The following is a 20,862-nucleotide window of genomic DNA, read 5'->3' as shown; positions in this document are numbered from 1 at the left end:
ATTGTATGGGAACTGTTGAATCATGGCCTGAACTTCTGATTGACCACCTGAGGCGAGTGCTGAGTCAGCTGCAGGGGCACAGGTGAACGCAATTTCACCTGAGTGACCAGAAGGGGTGGAGCCTGGCTGGTGGCTGCCTGGTGGAGCCTGGACCCTATTTAAGGGCTGACTCCCAAGGAGGAGGGATCTATCCTCTCCAGATAGAGATCCTTCCTCTTGGAGCCCTTCCACGTACCCAGAATACAGGTAAGAGCTTTATTTCATTTCTCCTTTGTAACATGATAATTTCTCTGGTCCAATACCTATATACCTGTTTGCCATACAAATATATTTAGGTTTCCCAGTAACATTTGATGTTTAGGTTGGGCACTAAATGTGTTGTTTTAAAGCCCTAAATACAGGACATTATTCCATCTTAATCAGAAATGGTTCTGTTCCAGTATCTATAAGGAAATTAGCTGTTAATTTATTGTTCTGTATGACTCAGAGGGTGGGGCCAGGTCCTCTTCCTGCAGCCTTTCAGTATTTAAAGGGAGCTTTTAAGCAGGAGGGGGGACCAACTTTTTACAGGTAGAAACAGATAGTGACTGTACAAGGGGGAATAGCTTTAGACTAAAAAAGGGGAGTTAGATGTTAGGAGGATGCTCTTTATTCAGAGGGCAGTGAGGCCCTGGCACAGCTGTCCAGAGAAGCTGTGGTGCACCCACCCTGGAGGTGCTCAAGGACAGGTTGAATGGGGCCCTGGGCAGCTGAGCTGGTGGGGGGGCAGCCCAGCCCATGGCAGGGGATTGGAACTTTATGATCATTAAGTCTCCTCCAAGCTAAAGCCATTCTGTGATTCTACTATGATTTGTACTGCTTGTCTCAGTCATTCTCAGTTTGATTAAGAGATTATTCCTTAGCAGTACCATTTTTTGTTGTTTAAATTAGCCCACTGACTTTGCTGAGCTTTTGTTAAACCTCTGAATTGGATTGAGTAATTAAGTTAAACCAACCATTCCCTGTGAATGGGAGGGTCAGGACTTAGTTCTCATGTGACTGCAATGGTCTGTCAGAGCTCTTGCAAAAAAGGGTTCCCATAGGTAAATCCTGGTGTAGTTGCATATGTCTCTGTGGCTTCTTACCATACAACTTCCAAACAGGGATGCATCAGGAACGTCCTAGGGAATAGGTTCATCACCTTGGACTTCATCCTAATGTAGTGGTTTATTATCTGTGCTTGTAACAATGCATCCTGCAATTCATTTGGGCCTCACCAAGGAACTATAGGTTCATTGCCCTGATCTTGATAATATTAATCGTGGATCCCTTTCGCCTACTGAATAGCTAAAGTCCATGAGGTTTGGAGGGTGAGGAAAACATGATGATGTCTGAACCCTTCTTTGTTTTTGGCTTAAAGCTTGATTTCCAAGGCATTTCTTGTGATAAGACTCTGACCAAGATTGAAATCATCTGTTGATTTTGCAAATAGGGATACTCCTCATACCCCTTTATGCCAATGTTGGTATAACCATTCAGCTATTGACTTTGTGGAACATTTTTTATGTTCCTTGAGTTTTCTGTAGATCATCTAAAATCTTGAGTTTTAGTGGTGTCATGTTTCTGCAGATTGTCCTTTTATGGGTTATCAGTAATTACTTTTGATTTAATCAAATGTCTAATTGATACTAGTTATTAGAAATTAGTTATTTCTCCATCAGATTCATCTACACTATTCCAGATGTCTCTGTCCTAGCCACTATAATACAGAGCTATGCAAACCTTTACAGAAGCCAAATGTTATGTTGTAATACTTTTGCATGGTGCTGGAATGTCTCTGGTATCCTGGCTATATGAAATATGGAGATGACTGAGGAAGTGTTTCTGTGTGCAGGTGGTTTGCAGATGACTTCTCAGCGTTATTCTTGTCTTGGTCACACAAATAGATATTCCAGATGTCGAGGATCATTAAGAGAAGGCAACAAGAGAAAGTGAGCTGGGAGCCGAAAGATAGCAAGACAGGCTGTAAGAAGCCAGGATGTTGAGTCAGCAACCAGGATCTGTCTCAGCAGTTCCTGAAACAATTTTCTTTGCCTGTGTGGGACACCACATGGTAAAGAATTCAGGTGTGTTCCATGCTGGAACTACAGCATGGGCATAAGCATGTGAGGGTCCCCTCCATTTCTCCTTAGGGGCTTTTTGAGGTATATCTGGGGTCTCTCCCAGGTCTCTTTTGAGTGACTCTGGACAATACCTGTAACAGACTGGGTAGAGAGTGCCTGATCGGTGCATCTGAACTCTCTCAGCATTTAACACTTGGCTGTTGCCTCACTGAACTGTGTGTCCTTTTTAAAAGTCCTTCACACCTTCTCCATGACACGTTTCCGGCCTTCATAGCATTTAATATGTTAGTCGCTCTCCAATTACTCCCTTTTTACACGCAGTCACCCACATTGAGCGTGCAATGCTTGGGAATACCGCCAGAGGGCTCCCACGATAACTTCCAGTGTTTTCCCCTGAGGAAACTGGACAGCAACGCAGGTGAGAGGGTTCAATCCATCAGCAGCTTGAGATGATGCGTGAAACCAAATAAGATGTAGCAGCAACGTTCCTCTCCGTGTAGGCCCAGTACCAGACCCCTGAACCCGTCCACCTTCTCCCAACTCAACATGCCTGGTTCCCTCAGCTGGTCCTCTTACATCATGTGCTCTGAACCCTAGGCTACTTTTGTGGACCTGCTACAGACTTGCTTCAGCTTGTTGAGACCTCTTCTTGTAGCTGAGGGCTCCCCAAAAAGACAGTACCCAGATGCAGCCTCACCAGTGCTCTGCAATTCCCTCCTGTTCAGCTCCTTGTTCACTCTTACCCACTGATCATCCTCCAGTCTGTCCTCTTGCAAGAGGTCATTGCATCCAAATGTGGAACTGCCTTTACTGAACTTTGGGAGGCTCATGCTGGCCCATTCCTAATGCTTGTCAAACTCCCTGATTTTTTTTTCCTCCAGTTTACCAACAATTATGGTCCTCTCAAACACATGAACAGGATAAAGAAAACTTGTTTTAAACTAAAGGAGGGAAGATCTAGGGCACAGTTCTTTTCTTAGAGAGTGGTGAGGTGCTTGAATACGTTGCCCAGAGAGGTTGTGGATGTCCCATCTCTGGAGATGTTTAACCCCAGGTTGGATGGAGCCCTGAGCAGCCTGATCAGTGGTTGTCACCCCTACCTGTGTCAGGGTGGTTGGAACTTGACAGTCCTTGATGTCTCTTCCAACCCAAGCCATTCTATGACTGGAAGAGGGAACTAATCCAGGATATCTGAGATACAGACCTAAGAGAGTCATTGGATTTACCTTGAATAAACTCTTGATCTACAGGCCTTGTGCACGTTGACTTCTAGATGATGGGCTGGCAGCCCCTTTCTGCTGGCAAAATGATGACAGGGAGGTGTCATCCCTCAATCAGTATCAATCCCCCAAAGCTGCTCTGCAAAGCTGCAATTAAGCTACTGTGCTTTTGTGCTTCTGTCTTGGAACTGCTAGCATCAGTAAGTGAAACACAAAGACAGTGAAAGACACATGAGAAAGAACTGAACTAACTACAGGGTCCAACAGCTAGTCTGCTGTGATATCCTTCTCTTCTCACAAGGGACTACAACCAGAATAATGAAAAAGAAGCAATCTGTAGTATTTTGTGTGTGGTCATTGCAGATTATTAAAAGGGAAAGACCACACAAAAACAGTAGATGCTCTACTGCTCAGTCTCTTCTTCTCTTGCTCAGACAGGTCTGTGTCATTTCTGTTGCACAGCTTTGAAATGCCCCAACTCAACAACAGCATGGATAACTGGTGGCAGCAGCAGGGGAGGATTAAGGCAGGCTCTCCCCTGCCATCCAGCTATTGAGGAAAGGTTAACACAGAGAGTAATCAGAAAGGTGAACATGGAGTCACACCTTGGATGAAAGGTGGCATTTGCAGCTACTACTGATGTTGCCATACAGTGTTTGCATTGACAACCTGTGGAATGACAGCAAGAGAAAGGGTAAACCCTGAAACTCATTGCAATATGAAAAAACAGTACATAAATGTGTCATTCTCCAACTTTTTCCTTGGAGCATGGATTCAGGCCAAGTTCTTTGAGAAACTCCAAGTGTGTGTTTTGTATCTCCAGATGAGCACAGAATCCACGGTGACGGTTGTACTTAGACAAACCTTAAGAGTATTTCCAGTTATGGAAGGAAATGTGTAGTGCAGTCCTGTCCAATGAAACTCCCATTCCCATCATACAGATGCTCACAGCTCAGGTGTATTCACCATGCTGAAATACTCACCAAAACAGAGGCCTAATGAGCACCTCTTTTAAAGATTGCAAAAGATGATTCAGCAGTGTTCACAGTGTAAGCAGTAATAACTGGATTCCTTGAGCATCTCCAGCAATTAGATGGCAATGTCATTCATACATGCACCTGTACTGCTTTTGCTGCACCCCTGCAAAGGTACACACTGTCCAAAGAATTACTCAGGGCAGAACCAAGGCATCTGGTTTTCTGGACTCCACAACAGACTATAGCCCAGCAGTAATATTCCGTACACAGGTTAAGACACACAAACACAAGATGTTTTGAAAAGCCACTTCAGCTGTTCTGTTCAAGACAATCTGAGTACACACTGACAATTACAGGAAGAAATTAGAGATGTTTGTAATTTTTTTAAAATAAACTTTTAATGTGCTATATAGGCATGATCACTACGAGATCTTCCACCTATATGCAATACTACACACTGCAACACACTGCATTTTCAATGTACATTAAAAAGTCTCGGAAGAATATTCCTTCACTGGAAAAAATATCATACAATCACTTAAATAAACAAAGACAACATTACAGTGCAAACAAAATCCTGGTTTTATTTATTCTGCAATTACTGAGTATTTTCTTTCTAAAAGGTTTTTTTTTTCATTTTTTTTAATAATTAAAAAACCTACCCACTGACAACCAACATTTTCTGAGATGATTTCCTTTTGCTGAATCATGGTCTGATCCTTGAAGCTGTAATAAACTGTATACATATCTGTACGTTGCGTATTGACCTGATTTGTGCCAGGCTTGGGATCCCAACCCCAAACCTGCAGACGGCAATAAAGTGGCACTGCTGGCTTCAACTGACTTTTGATCGGCCTGTGTCAAGAAAAATTCAGTACAACAGTCCTCTCCGTGAACTAAAGCAAGTGTAGGTAAGAAAGGTGTTGGTTTACAACTATTTTGTTTTCTGCTGCTAATTGTTGTTAGAGAACGTAGGGGCTCACTTTTCCATAACAGAAGAAAAACAGCTGTAGGACAGCAACAATGGCAGACTCTAAAAAGCTCACTCTGCCATGAGAAAAAGGCAGTATTACATCCCTTTCTCCCAGGAGGCATGAGGGCATTGCCAGAGTCACACAGGCAAAACAAACAAACAAAACAACAACAAAAATAGACAGCAGCAGATGCAAGCAATCTGATTCCTAATCTGTGAGAGATCTGCCTTCATGTAGTCCTGCACCAGCAAAAACATGCTAAAGTTAAAGTGCTTTTATGCTCTTGCCAATTGGGTGATTTTATGAGGAGAATGAAGGCATTAGGGAAATGCAAAGTGCGCATAGGTGAGAACACAAAAACCGGAGTAGCTGTTTCTTGGAGAGGAATGTTGTCTCTGTAAACTTCATTGTACAACCCTTCTCTCAGAAAACCAGTAAGAACCTCTGCCTTTGAATTCCATGTGAGATAGGGAAAGCTTGACCCACTGCTGTTAATATACAGAATGACACTGGGCTCCTCGTGTACATGTGGTCCGCTTCTGCTCAGACTGTGTTGGATGTCATAAGCAGAACAAGGCAGGTTTAAGAGACAGGCAGCAGAACATTCACCACTGATGACATTGTATGTGACTTCCTTCAGGTTCTTATCAGATTAGACAATACAGTGAAGCACTACTTTTACAGGCAGTAAGTGATTATTTCATTACATTTTTCAGATTTGCACTTCTACACATACATAAAAGAGAAGAAAGGAAAGAAAAGCTGAATTAAATAACACACAATTTCACAGTCCTTTTGCAGTCTGTAAAATACCTAAACTGCATGAAACCAGTTTGCTACTAAAACATCTGATACGTTAATGCACAACACTCTAGATATAGGTGGGAGATGGCACAAAGTGAGGACTACCAGGCTATTGAATCCCCAGTTCCAATTTCTGCACAATTATAGTATTTCACTTATCGCATTCAATGAGCACACAGAGCATGTACCAAATATCTCTCAAGTGGATGGGCACCGAGTTGGCAAGACTGAGGTAGAGAGCAGCTTCTGCAGTGCTTCTTGCTGGCAGTGTATGAAATACAGCAAGGGGACTTCTGCTCACGGGGAAAATGAAAACTGGCCAGAAGGTGTGTGTTGAGGGACCATGTTTTAAGAATGTCTTGCACACTGGAAAATTCAATTTCTGCTCTGCTACATACCACTGTTCTCATCTGCACAGCTGTGAAAGCCAGCTCGTGTAATGGCAGTGTGACACACACTTCTGAGTCTGCTACCTCAGTGTGACAACTGTTCGTTTCAGATGAATTAAGCAAGTGAAGATTTTGCCTACAAAAGCCTTATAAAAGCCTTTGACCACCCTCATGCATAAATACTAACCCACATATTAAAATGACTCATTCTCAACTACTTAAAACATCAGGCAACTTCCCCAAACAGAATTAGCCACCTGCATCTAGGAATGAAACTTGCAAATGAAGACAGTAACCCTTATAGATTTATTATTGTACCAAAAAAAAAAAAAAAAAGGATAAAAAATATAGAATAGACTACTTTTTTAATTATATCCCCTTATTCATAAATAATTGACCATGACGTGCTCTCACAAAACTATTCATTAAGATTGGTGTGCCTAACGTTTCCACATTTGACTACCCCAAGAAATGTTGGGGTTTAAACTCTGGGCATTAAGAAAACAAAACGCACCAAGCTAAGTGACCGCACTGAGCCGCAAGGATTTGCCTGCTATCATCTCCTTCTCAGGTCCACCAAGAACCTCACGGGCAATTACTTTTGCACACGGAAAAGCTTCTAAGGGTAGGAAGAGAATAAATGTTGCTGGTGCTTTACTGTTGAGAAGAACTTGTTGATTCAGTTAAAACCACGGAGAAAGAATGTCTTGTTGGGAAGTATTTGCATTCACAGAGAAGCTCTGGGAAGGCTATCTGTTCTCTCTGTACTAAGGTAAGATTTCTTTCTCTTACACAGAAGCACAGTTTTAGGGGCATGCTGCAGCATAAGATTACCATACACAAAGTCTCATACACGATTCTGTAGATAACCCACATGCTCCAGTCTAAAGGCAGACTCGAGCGCCAGATTCCGACAGTGGATTTAGTGCAACCCTGCTTACCTCTCACCTCCCATCCACAGGAAGGGGTGAGACTAGGATATTAGAGGGTCCGCACAGCCACAGGGTAGAGCAGTGACAAGTGTTCTGCTCCTTTGATAGGAAGCTTTTTTGTAGTGTAGTAATGGATGACTTCAGGAACACTGTCGAAGGGAGGGCTATTCTGACCCAGGATGTATTTTTCTTTGGTTTTTGTCAGCTTCATGTGCATAAAACCTTGACTGCTCCTGCAAGAAAAACAAAGTATTAGTTCATGATTTTGTACAAGGAGGAGGACAGCACCACAACAGACTCATTCACAATGCAGGGGAATGTGGGAGAACAAGACATTTTCTAAGTGACAGGCCAAGGCTACTCCAGCACACCGTGACTGTTAGTTCCAAACCTCCAGAGGCACTCCAGCACAAAGGCAAACCAAGGTTGTTTTACCCTAGAGCTGACCCAGAGGCATGCAAGAGGACAGCCTCTTTCCCCTTCCCCCCCATATTGCTGTGAGCATTTACTTTCCATGAAAGCATCCATCATTTCTTAACAAAAGCTGTCACTGTTTTTGTTGTACTGGGTCTGTGCAGGCTGGAAGCCTCACTCAGATGAGACAGATCTTGTCCTAGGGAGACCTCTGTGCAGGGCATACCTTTCCTAGAGCAGTTGCCCAGACCATGGCCTTGTGCAGGCAGACCTGCTGCCCTCAGCTGGGGAACAATCCTCAGATCAGCCCTTTACAGAGATTTATGGCTTAAAAAATTTCATCTGCATTGTGCTTAGCTCTGGCTGCCAGCCTGCAGCCTTTCTGCAGGCACAAGTCAGTATGCAACTTGGTTGAGGATTTTTTTTTTTTTACATTCCTAAGGCAAACTAAACACATGCTTGAGCTTAAACATAATAATAGTTAACTATCAATGCACTGGGCAAAATTCTACCACCACAGGCAGTTCTAGAAGGAGTCTGTGAAGATGCATGCCCTCAACTGACTTGAGCAGTGTTCTGGTTCAACAGTCATAGCTTCAGACCATTTGCTTACAAACAAGGGAACATTTGTGCTGCTGGTTTTCCCCTTCACTGCAAAGCAACTGAGGTATGGCATGAACTAATACTTCTATTACCATACTATTCCATCAAAGCTCAGAGATGTTGCTCAGGAAAACTCCAGTGGTCCCATTTCTCATCAAAAGAAGAATTTTCTTGGCATTTTCTCTTTCTTTTGATAAAACACGTTTGTGGAGCAAACTGCAATCACAGAGAACTCCCCAGCACTAATGCACCTCATTAGTGTATGCAGTGTTTGAAAGGAAACATGCAATTCATGCCAATGCTGGATATCATTCATTACCATAACAAAAAGCAATTTTTGATCAAAAGGGCTATGAAATACTGCTAATGAAATTGACCCTAGTAACAAAACCAATCCACTCCTAAAAAGCAAGATATTTAATAATACATGATGTAATTTTGCAGCTGCTGGTACATACTGCCTGCAGCTAATATGTACCTCTTACAGCTCTTACTTTTTCTGGTAATTGCTCAATGAATTTTTCATGAAAAATACAAGCCAGCCACACTCACCCTAAATCAATTCCTTTCATAGTAGAATGCCTGAAAAACCTTTCATACAAAACTGATAGGACTGGAGGTAGAGGGGCCACTTTCATCCTACAGAAAAAGCAGGCCCCTTAATGTAAGCTACATGCAATTCATATTTATAGGATCAAAAATTCATCACTGTTTTCTGAGCCTTCTACCCTAACTCATCAGTACCTCAACACACATACTTCCTTTTCAATCAGACTGCACTATAATTTTTGAGAGGTGTAGAACTGCAACTGTTAAAAATCAGTAATGAAGCAAAATGACTAGTGGGGGAAGAAGGATTAAGTTGATGATCAAAGAACCTTTCCCTCCAGACAGAGGATCATCATTTATATCACCATTTAATCATTGCAGCCCTCTTTGACACTGGCCTCACTTAGCCATTGAAAGATGAATTCCACAAGGCTAACATGCCCACGGATTTTATTTGCCCAAGGCTCTTCTATTTAAACCAATTACTATAGAAGATCTTTGTGGAACTTCCCAGATGGTTCAACTCTCAACTGATCACATGGAGATGAAAAACTGCATTCATTGTTATCTTCAGTTATTTCCATTCTTAGCTATCTCTTCTAATTATTCAGTAAGATCTCTGACAGGTCTCACCAAAGGTAGCTTTCTGTTAAAGCTATTTATTAGAAAACTGGTAGGAAATGTACAGTAAGCTAACCTAACATTCTGACTGTTGAAAATTTGGGATTCTGCACCTGCATACATGCCCCCCCCCCCCCCCCCCCCCCCCCCCCCCCCCTTCTTCCCTGCTGAAGAGGAGAAGATACAAAGAAGTCTTCAATATTTAGACAGGTCAAGACCCAGAATTTCCCCCCAGCAGGTTTTCCCTGATTAAGTTTGAAACAGAGGTATATTTTATTGTAGTTTCTTGTGAAATAAATAACTCCTACCCCCCAAAAAACCAAACAGCCAAAATAAGAAACCCTCTTCACATCTATTTTATTTTCTCCCTTGCACTTCTATGGTTTTGAGTTCTCCCAGAAAAGCAGAATGTTTTTTAATCAGTAAAACCCCATCTGAATGGAAAGCCCTCAGAAGTAGATTTCTGAAGTCTGAAGGTGGCTAAGGAGCAGAGGTGGCAACTAGCAGCCACATGAAACTCAGCTCAAAGCTCTGCACTGTCAAGAATGCACATTCACAAAAGAAAAAGGACCAAAAGGAAAGATCAGCATTCAAACAACGAACTGATTTTGCTGATTGCTAGTGTTTGTATGCAACAGTAATCACCACATTTTTAATGATGGAGTGAGTTCTAATTTCTATCCCAGCTGCTTTTTCAGATGTCCAGAATTCTTTAAGCTGAGCACTATTCCAAGATTACTGGCAGATGAAAGCAAAGATTATTGAAGCTGAATTTTGTGTTTTCAGTACTTTCCTCCCTCCCTTCTTGCCTTCTTTTAAGTTTCCAAAAATTACATTGTGAATCTGTTATCTGCCTTCCTTGTTCCAAATAAACCAACTGAGACATCATTTGTTGCAGCCAGAAATACTGAGACAGACATTTCCAGTCTTCTAGAATGAAGAACAAATTCACTTGGGAGGAAGTGGTGTGGCAGGTGGATTCAAAGATCTCTGTACGTTCTTTCCAGCTGAGCCACTCAATTCCATGTTAGGTTAGCATGTTGGAACCACGCCCCTGAATTAAGCTCTTCCAAGTGCCAAGGATTTCAAACCATTCACATCTCCATTAGGGATCCTGTGCCGTAAACCCTTCCCCTTTTGTTTCTGAAGTCTGTCTTACAGGCTCCCCTCTTCTGACATGCCTCAACTCAAAGAAAATTAGGGCCCATTAGTAACAGGCATGGACAGAATATGTCTACACTTGTTTTACAACACTACTTCTGCTAGACCAGTGACTAGAATTACAGGAATATTGTTCAGAAAGAAACCTGAAAGTAATATTCCTCCGTCATCATCTCCTCCAAACCCTTTCAATTCATGCCTTGATCTAAGTAAACACAGGGGTTACTGAAATGCAAGGTAGAGATGAGGGAAAAGCCCTATGATTGAAGTGGCTGTAAATCAGTTTCTGCTTAGTTTTCTGCAGTGTCATTTGCATCCAATTGAATTTTACAAGCACAAGCAAAACATGCCCTTAATAATGTATTGTCATGTTTTTGGAATCTGGATTACTCAATTATTTCAGCAACAATAGCTATTAGGAACTTCCTGGTCTTCCAGGTCTGACAACAAAGAAGTAGAACCTAAAAGAAAATCCCAAATTGAATACATCAACATTGATGAAAAGTAGTGTCTTAAGTAGATCTGACAGAATCACTTTGCAAGAAAATATGCTGGAACCTTACTTTAATAACGTAACAAATGGTTACTGTGTGATTTCCAAATGTTGCTATGATTTCTCAGTTTTTCTCCCAAGTTTTTGTTCAGCTGAGGGTGACAAAACAAGGGCAGTGTCAAGACAGTGACACTACAGAAAATATTAATTCCTACCTTATTTCAACCATTCCCACGAGTTTCAAATGCAGAAATGGAGAACTCCTAGATACTGATCCCTGCACCAAACTGCTTTGGACTCCACAGGGCAGGTGTTTATACAGACACAATACATGATACATGACTAATAGTCACACCTTGTTTAAAATGTTTTGCAACTCAACCATAAAACCAAGCAAGTCTGAATTAGAGCTTTCCCACACATTTTACCTCAGTTTTCAAAATCCAGTGAGGATGGGAAAATGGACTATGCAGACAGCTCATCAGATCGTGCTTTGTTTGAACTTATGCCTGAACTCTGGTAAAAGAACCTGTAGGAAATATTAATTAGGCACTAAACCTAGCATTTCTTTTCCAGAAAATGTTAACAACTATGAAACATTATTCATGTTCACAGTGAGGAAAATTGGTCAAGCCTTCTGAACACAGGTTTTGCTGTAGAAAGTGCTGTCTTGTCAGAACAGATTTTCTGCATCAAGGCATTCATAGTGCAATGCCACTTGGGCAAGGAAAAAGGCAATAACATTGCAGTGGCATCAGAAAAAGCATTCTAGCAATGCTGGAAATGTATGTCGTTTCACGCTATCACTTTGAACAAAACTGACAATGTTTCATGGCAGCTTACAGCAACAAAGAAATGAATTCAAGTCTCCTCTGAAACAAACAAAAACAAACCTGTTCCCCCCCCCCATACAAGTGATCAATCGAACAAGTCCTTTACTGAACACAATCAAGTTTCTGACCTATCGTTCTTGAGGCTCAGCTCTGCTTTTTAAAACACAGAACACACAGCATTATCAACCTGTGTCTAACAGCTGCTATCTCCACTGCACAAGCATGCGTCACTTCCTCTGCTAAAAAGGGCTAGTGTCCCTTAGCAGCACCATGCAAAACAGTACTTTGCAGGAAAGTGCTCTGTTGTGCCCTGGCTCTGTTCTCCATAACCAATGCTAATCTACTGCTTAGAAAGCAGAAAGGATGTTTATCCTGTCGGACTTCTGTAGAAGTGGCAAAATCCTCATCTGCTAACAACCAGCTCTTTGTAATTTCTGTTTAGGCTGACAGCAGACTAGAAATGTATAGAGAGAAAAGAATTAGGATTTTCTTATGTTACAACTACTACGTTCCAAGATGATGTTACATGTTTTGAATTAACTGAAATGTATAGAGCCTAGAGTTAATACAAAAACGAGAACCTACTGCAGAGCTTATGTTATCAGTCTTGAAAAACAGGACTTCTTCTGCAGATCAGTCCTACATTCTCATATGCAACAAAAACACTGCTTTCACTCTCCTCTGCAATTTAAGGAAAACCACAATTATATCTGTCAGCTCACAGGATTGGGGTTTTAGTAAACAACATCCCCCATGGATGACAAAAAAGCTGAATTCAGCTGTTTTCTCCTGCTGAAGGCCACGACTGCACAGAAATTTGACAAAAGAGAAAGTAAAGATCATTCCCGTTTTTACTTACACTATGCACATTCATCTCACTCCTGAAATAATCTTAATCTAAAATTTAAAAGTAGTCTCATTTCCCCAAACTGAAAAGTAAGTCAGAAAATGAAGCGTAAGCAAGGTGCACACCACTGCAAAGGGCCTTGGCAAAAGGAGACTCTGACTGAAGGAGTTAAACAACAGCACTGGGAACCTCAAAAAGCTGCCGAAAGCCAAGCAACTCAAAAATCACTTGAACTGTGGCAGAGCATCTTGAAGGTTCTGACAAAACTTTGTGCAGCGCAGAGAAACGTGTATTTCTTGTGGCCACAACAGTCTCAAAGCCAGCAAATAAACAATGTTAGAGGCAACTGGACTTAGGGTTTTGAGATGAATTTAAATACTGGAGTAGATTTCAGGAGGATCAAAAGCACACATTGTCCTTTTCAGGACATCAAGCTGGAAATCTTTATTGCAGCAAATAAACATACTCAGCTGGACTATTAATTTTGAAACTACCCACCATTTATTCCATACAAAATGAGCCTTCACCACCCATCGGGCAAGCATACTTCAACCACTTTCAGATCTCTGGATTTCCCTTTTCCAACATACTTACTAGTATCTGGACAGAAATCAGCCATCTAAATCTGCCAGCTGTTTTCATGCATTCTAAATAACTCCATGGAAGTCTGAAGAGATGCACAGTAACAAAGGCTTTAGGCAAACCAGCCTATACAGGATCTTCCCTCTTCCATTTTTAGAGAAAGTAGTCACCTTTCATCTCTGTCAGCACATGCCGCTCAGTGTCAAGTTTGCAACCTTTACTTCCTAAAGCAAACCAATGCTCAAATACCAGGAAATGTTTTTTTTTTTTTCTCACCACTACAACGTCATTAAAAGATGATTGTTAAATGCTTTAACAACAATTAAGAATTACAATAGCTGTTAATTGTTGTAACTTCAATTCTATTCCAGCTAAGGCTTACAGCACATCTATACACCTCCAGATGTCTGTTCCCATCCAGTCCAACTCCCTGTCCCTGGCAAGACCTGCCCATCAGGTTGCTGAGTGTTTTCTACAGGCAGTCAGTTTCATAAAACCTGTGAGGATAAACATCTCCTGACCTCTCTGAGCCCAGACTCAGGGCTGCACTGCTCTCACAGGGAAGAAGTTCTTCCTTACGTGCAACGGGAACTCCTTGCTGCAGCTTGTGACTCACTGTCCAACAAACAGCCATATTCTCAGTAACTTTCCTGGTAAGGCATTCCAAAGCTCACCACCTCACTTTCACTTTCACAGAGCGGCCTGGCTCAGTGCCATGAGCTAACATCTACCAACCCTTCCGGTGGCTCTGTCTCTGGACCTGTTCCAGTTTTGACTCTTATAGGAGGCCTCACACCAGATACAGCTTCACAAGTACAGTTTTCTGTAGATGTAGTCCCTTTTTTGTCCTTTTGTTTCTGCTTTAGCTATTACAGTCCAGCACGTGGCTGGATTCACCTGAGCAAGACTGAAACTTAAGGCAGCATAAAAATTGAGATTTCCTACCATTATATTTCACAGCGCACCTACAAGAGCTGATGTGCACTGAAGTCATGGCTGAACACCTGAAACACAAGCATGATGGCTCTCTTGCTTCTGTACCTCTCCCTGCACTTATTCTACCACCCTAATTGCTGGTAAAAAGCAGACCATACATAAAGAAGCTTGCAGCTGGGCATTTCATTGGCAGCAGTGACACAGTTATCAGGAGTATGGATCTCAAGTTTTCACTGAGCCTTATGCAATTAAAACTGGATTTAAGGAAAGTGAGGGAGTACGAGAGGGCCAAGCACTAACAAACCTGAAAGAACACAGAGAAGACAAAACACAAGGAACAATGACAACTGGTGCCCATCAGGGGTCATTGCTGGGACTAGTGCCATTTAAAATCTTCATCACAGTGGGACTGAGTGCACCCACAGCAGGGTTGTGGATGCACCTGCAGGGGGATGCCATTCAGAGCGACTTAAACAGCCCTGCTGAAAAGGACCTGGGGGTACTGATGGATGACAGCTGGACCTGAGCCAGCAACGTGTCCACAGAGCCCAGAAAGCCAACAGCATCCTGGGCTGCACAAAAAACAGTGTGGACAGCAGGGTAAGGGAGGTGATCCTGCCCCTTTGCTCTGCGCTGGTGTGGCCTCATCTGGAGTACAGCATACAGATGTGGAGTCCTCAGTACAGGACAGATGCAAACTTGTTGGAGTGCATCCAGAGGAGGGCTGCAAAAATGATCCCAGGGGCGGAGCCCTAGGAGGACAGACTGAGAGAGTGGAGCTGTTGAACCTGGTGAAGAGAAAGCTCTGGGGGGACCTGATGGCAGCCTTTCAGTAATGAAAGGGCAGCTATAAGAAAGAAGGGGACAGAAGGGTCTGCTGTGATAGGACAAGAGGAAATGAATTCAAAGAAGGAGCGATTTAGATTGGATATAAGGAAGAAGTTTTTTACATTAAGGGTGGTGAGGCAGTGGGTCAGGTTGCCCCATCCCTGGAGACACTCAAGGCCAGGCTGGGTGGGTCTGTGGGCAACCTGATCCAGCTGTAGGCGTCCCTGTTCATTGCAAGGGAATTGGGCTAGATGATGTCTACGGGTCCCTTCCAACTCAAACAGTTCTATGATTCTATAACATATGGCTGCTGGAGGGGCTACTAAAGAAGACACAGCTGCCCCAGCTATGAGGCCCAGGTCTCTGGATTTTTCAGATCATCCACAGAAGGATACTTTTTGCCTCAAACACTTGTCATCACCAAGAAAAAAAATCCTTGTTTTAACTGAGCTGAGAAACAGATGACCCCAGATATCAAAGATCATTTAATGACTCCAGAGATATCCAGCTCACACACAATGAATTTTCATTAGGTAAACAACACTACTCTAAAACAACAGCCATTGACACGACCAACTTAAATAAAAACAAATGTTTTATCTACACGTGCATTTTAACTTAGAAATGGAGCATCTTCTATGGTTGCTTCATACATGCAGAATAACCACTTTTGTAACATGAAGCTGACAAACCACTCACGTGTCTGATCTTCTCAAAGACCACAGAACACAGAAAGCTTTCCCAATACCAGAAAAGATGGTCTTTGGAGACCTCTCCGTTGTACAACACTTTGTTACATTAAATGAAATTGAGCAAGTGCTGCTGTCTTTTATCTTTTCAGACAGAGGTAATATTTTTGTAGATTCCCTTTGCCAGACACTGCTGTATTTCAGAAACCCTAAAGTTTGTCTCCTGTTGTCAGAGAGTATACCATAAAATTAAAAACTGTAGAGCTGTTTGTTTTTATTAAAAAAACATAAAATCAAGCTACAGAATCATATGAGGGTACAGAATAGACTTTATATTGCTGTCATAATCTCAGTTATCTCTTCCTTTTTTTGCATATTAGAAATGTATCCATAGAACTGAAAAAAAGCTGGTTTGTACACGCTGGCAAAGGTACCTGAGAAGCACAAACACAGCAAAGGAACAGTGGTGAACATGACTGCCTGGGAAGAGTGTGCAGCATCTAAACAGGGACAGAAGCTGCAACTTCTGCCAAAGAACAATCTTAGAGACTCACAGCTACAAAATTACTAAAATTTATCACACCTTGCAAAGCAATTCCACATCTAACTCACCTACACATAAAGCACTTTCCCATTTTTATGACTAAGTAGAATCACTGTTGTCTAAACAATAAAAATAAAGAAAACACAGGGTCATCAGTGAAGCAATGCAACCACAGAAACCAGAAGTAACTCCGATGTAACTTAATGGCTTTCAGTATCAGTTTAATCTAATGCTGGAAACCTCATTTTAATGATTTAAAATGGAAAAGACAGTGCTCCTCAATGTGAAAAGAAGTGCCTTTGGCTCCTGAACCACTTAAATAGGCTTGGAACTGTACTTCTCTAATCTTGTCCACCTGTAGCTAGCAGTCTAGCAAACTTCTGAGAATCTTTTCCCATTGGGTGACTTTTTTCTTGAAACTAAACTAAATCTCCATCTTTCTACTTTGTAATGTGACTGATTTACGTGTTATTAGACAAGGATCATTTTATTTTTTGTCCCAGAATATGCCAAAAATTTCTACATACTTTGAAGAAAAATACTGGTAGTACAGTTCCATAAGCTTAACATTGGAGCTTGTCTTTTTTACAGTCAACCTCCATATATACAAACCTAAAAATCATCTACATTCACAGAAGAGTTTGCTCTCAACACTAACTAGAGGATTTGCCAGGTGTTCGCATTAAATAATCAAGTGCTTCACACAAAACATGGATGAACTGTGAGTTTACTCATGCATGTGTGTGTGTGTTTATGTAAATTCAATATTTTCCCTATAGATGCTATTTCTTCCTCACAGATACTTCAATATGTTACTCCCTCACTTCATGGAGTCACTCCTGTGGGTAAACAGACATCCTGCCTGCCTTTCACCTCCTCCCAACAGAAGCCATGAGGTACATTGACTCTCATTTTCTCTAAGGGCCAGTTGGAGTCTAACTACCCTTTCATATTTCAATGGATGATGGACAGTCCAAAGCACATCATCTTGCTTCTGCTCCTGATTTACTGTTCTGGGGAGATCACCACGTCTGAGCTGTCAGTGTCCTCATCCCATATCCACTCAGGAGAGCACCATAAGCCTCTGTAGTGATGTGCCTGCCTACCTGTTCTACTGCTTTTGTTAACCACAGCTACTTAGGTCTGTCATATCTGTACTACCTAAGACTAGCTAAGAAGTGTGGAAAACCTCAGCCAGGTTGCTGAATGGAACATCCTCTAATGGGAGGATGCAGACTATGGATAGCTAAGTGATCCTCAGAGCTTTAATTCTTTCCTCAAATTTATTATAGTTAAAGTAAGAGCAAAACGTCACAAGAACAAACAATAATTACTTGTTTTACAAATCTAATTTGATTATTAGATATTTGATATTTTTTTAAAATTATTTGATATTTTGAAATTATTTGATAATTTGACTGCTAAAGCCTGGAGGGCTTATCTCTTCAGCCTCAGGGCTTCATCTTCAGCACTGCTTTCCCATGTTCTAAACGCAATCACACAGAGACTCATTTGCATTTCTTCAGCAGTCTGTTGCTGCAAGAACTTCCATTTCAGTGTGGCTGAATTGAAAACACAGACCTTGGGGATATCCAGAAGCAGCCCCACTGTCCCCACTAGCAAAGCCCCAGAGAAACCGGTCTTACTCCAAGACAGATACTCTTGGAATTGCTGAGTGTAGTGTATCAGTGGGATTGTTCTCTTTTTCGGAAAAAAAGATTGGCATTGCAAGTCCATAACCAGTTCCTCTGAGGTGCAAGCTCAGGGGGAATTAATCAAATAAAGTATGCAAGGCTTTATAATAATGGCAATATATAGATGGAATGTGGATGGAAATAAGCTCCTAGGTCCCCTACCTGATGAGAGGTTTGGCTCTCCTTGTATGCCTCTATGATAGTCTGCCCTACCCAACATGCTTTTTTGGCACCCAAGATTAGATTTGCAGTTCAGCCATAAGTAACTGAGTGATAAAAACAAAGACCTTCTCACCACATAAAATCAGTATCTGAGTCAGTTGCTACCCATCCTCCTGACGGCAAGCACAGGCATATGACCCATCAAGTAGATGTTAGAAGATGCATCCACAGAGCTACTCACAACTTAAATACAACTCAAGTGTGGAATAGCATGCTATCCATACCCACTGGCCTGAAAAGGCTAATGATGCTCCACACAAGCCTCAGTCAACTCATGACAATACCATGCCACAGTTCACTGTTACTGGAATGAAAGGTCTTCAGTGTTTTTAAAAGATGACAATATTTGCTTTCTGAAATGTACTGTTTTAGTGCTCGATGCCAGTCAGACAAAAATAATTTCAACCAACTTACAGCCAAATTATTAGAGAAGAGTTTAGCTGACAATGGCAATAACATACTGAGCTCTCACTGTTCACAGTTTTTATTTAGCACGGTTTTCTATTCTGGCACTGATATATCTGGGAAAAGATATATTCACGTGGTGCTTCACTGCAGCCATGACAACACCACACAAATTAGAAATGCTGCTTTTAAATTTATCAGCAAGATTATTCTCTTTTTGGATATCTGTTCTAGTTGAACATAGTGCCGTTACTTAACACCACTGACTGGGCAAACATAAATCTAACTTCTATTTCTCATTCTCTCCCTCACAGGAACAAGGTGATACTGAAACAAAAAGAACAAAGACCAAGCTGTAGTCAAACTTCATGGAATATTCCCAAAGCTTTATAAAGTATTTCCAAAGAGCATGTCTCCAGTGACTTTTCAAAGTAAACTCTGATGCAGGCAATGGCAAGTAAAGGAAACTCCTCTCTTCAGATGCCAGGGAAAATTGCCATCTCCTCTACAGCCTGAAATATAAACCTCAGCCTTTCTTGCAGAACATACCACTGTAGGGCTGGCAATCAGGACACTTCTTAATTTTCAAGGTAAAGAAAATGCTCTGACAAGAAGAGAGAATAAATAGCAAAGTGTGGAGGGTTAACACATTATCCAGCAAGCATCTTATGCAGAAAAATAAGTAAATACATAAATAAATAAATAGAACCAAAGTTACTATCATTATACTACAGGCATGCCACTGGCATAGTTTTTGGGAAACAGGAATACTATACTTCTGATCAAAAAGCCTCTGAGAAACAGACATCAAACATCTGGCAGCCTTTCCCACAAGACATGATGGCTAGAGCAGAATCACCAAACTGGTTCGTAAGGATGCTGCTTATATCTTAACACAACCTCCTATAAGTGTGTTCGATTTACATAGCAGTCAGTTTACTGAAATCACACTGAAATAGTTAAAACTGCAGTCATCTTCAAAGCCAGTAGTTTCTCATTAGCATATACTTGAGTTTGTGTCACAAACTCCTTCTTGATAGGTCATTCCTTGGAAACACCAGCCTTATCCTTTATTCAAAACAAGGACACTGCACAGACATACCAGAGGAGGACATGGTAAGTATAGAGCACATTTAAGCACAAGTGGAGTCCAATCAGCATGGATGCTCCAGAATTACTATGGAGTACAGTTTATTTTTTCCACCATGGCATCTACCAACTCCAGAGATATAATTCAAGAACCATATCTTAATGCAATTATTGTAGGTAAATGAAACAATGACAAGGCTCCAAGTTTGTAGCAAGAGCAAATTACGCATGGCTGGTGAGTATTATTTTTGCGCAATAGCTTTATTAACTTGTTTCCCTCCTAACTACCATGTATCTTCACAGTGTACTATCAGATTGCAAAACAGTCAAGGCTTTCCATTTCATCATAAATATGTCATAAAATAAAACAGAAGTTTGATGCTGAAACTGTTCTAAACTTCATTTGACTATGCATATTTAGCAGCAACATCCAAAAGACCCAATCCTTACAGGTCTCCCACAGAAGACCTCAGGCACCACCAAGACTGTCTACTACATGAAAAGTGAGCAAAGCTGCTCTTTTCAGCCCTGATCCAGCTTCAGGCAGTGAGGAAGGCACTGGATTGGTACAGCAACACAAGTCCTGTTCTGTGTAGGAGAGGTACATTATTACAAAGTTGAGGTTGGCATTACCAAAGACACTGGTATGAGGCACCTAAACACAACCCCACCCATGATCACACCAGCAGTCAAATTCCTGAAGCTCCTTCATCTTTTCTTTCCTTCTGATGTGAAAGCCAGTCTCACATTCTATTGATGATGATGGAAATCAACTGCCTGCCAGTAACGTCATCCAGCAACTTCAGTTTGCACTGGAATGTTCCAGAGGCTCTTTTCTTCAAAGAGAACTAATTTCATCTGTGGCAGTACGAACTAGGTTATGCACTTCCCCAGAACAGTCTGAGAAGGGGATGGCTGACTGCCATTGTGCCCGTGGTTAATCCTGCCAATTAC

At 41.6% G+C, this 20,862-nt stretch overlaps 1 protein-coding gene across 2 annotated transcripts in view; it reads right to left on the bottom strand.

Annotated features, from left to right (window-relative positions):
* Positions 1 to 4,675: 4,675 nt before the first annotated feature.
* The window catches only part of SHB (SH2 domain containing adaptor protein B), a 73,834-nt gene continuing 57,647 nt past the window's right edge, over positions 4,676 to 20,862 (bottom strand). The window contains exons 6-7 of one of the 2 annotated variants that reach the window (XM_040655821.2): positions 11,668 to 11,768; positions 7,498 to 7,631 (exon numbers count right to left, since the gene is read on the bottom strand). In XM_040655821.2, the coding sequence (XP_040511755.1) occupies positions 11,705 to 11,768 (64 nt within the window). In that variant the 3' untranslated portion in view covers positions 7,498 to 7,631; positions 11,668 to 11,704. Of the gene's footprint in view, positions 7,632 to 11,667; positions 11,769 to 20,862 lie in introns of both variants that reach the window. The other variant, XM_424863.8, reaches the window with a different exon arrangement.

Source organism: Gallus gallus, chromosome Z (genome assembly GCF_016699485.2).
Source record: "Gallus gallus isolate bGalGal1 chromosome Z, bGalGal1.mat.broiler.GRCg7b, whole genome shotgun sequence".
NCBI lineage: Eukaryota > Metazoa > Chordata > Aves > Galliformes > Phasianidae > Gallus > Gallus gallus.
The sequence above is the reverse complement of the archived record's forward strand: the minus strand, read 5'-3'. Positions and strand labels throughout refer to the sequence as shown.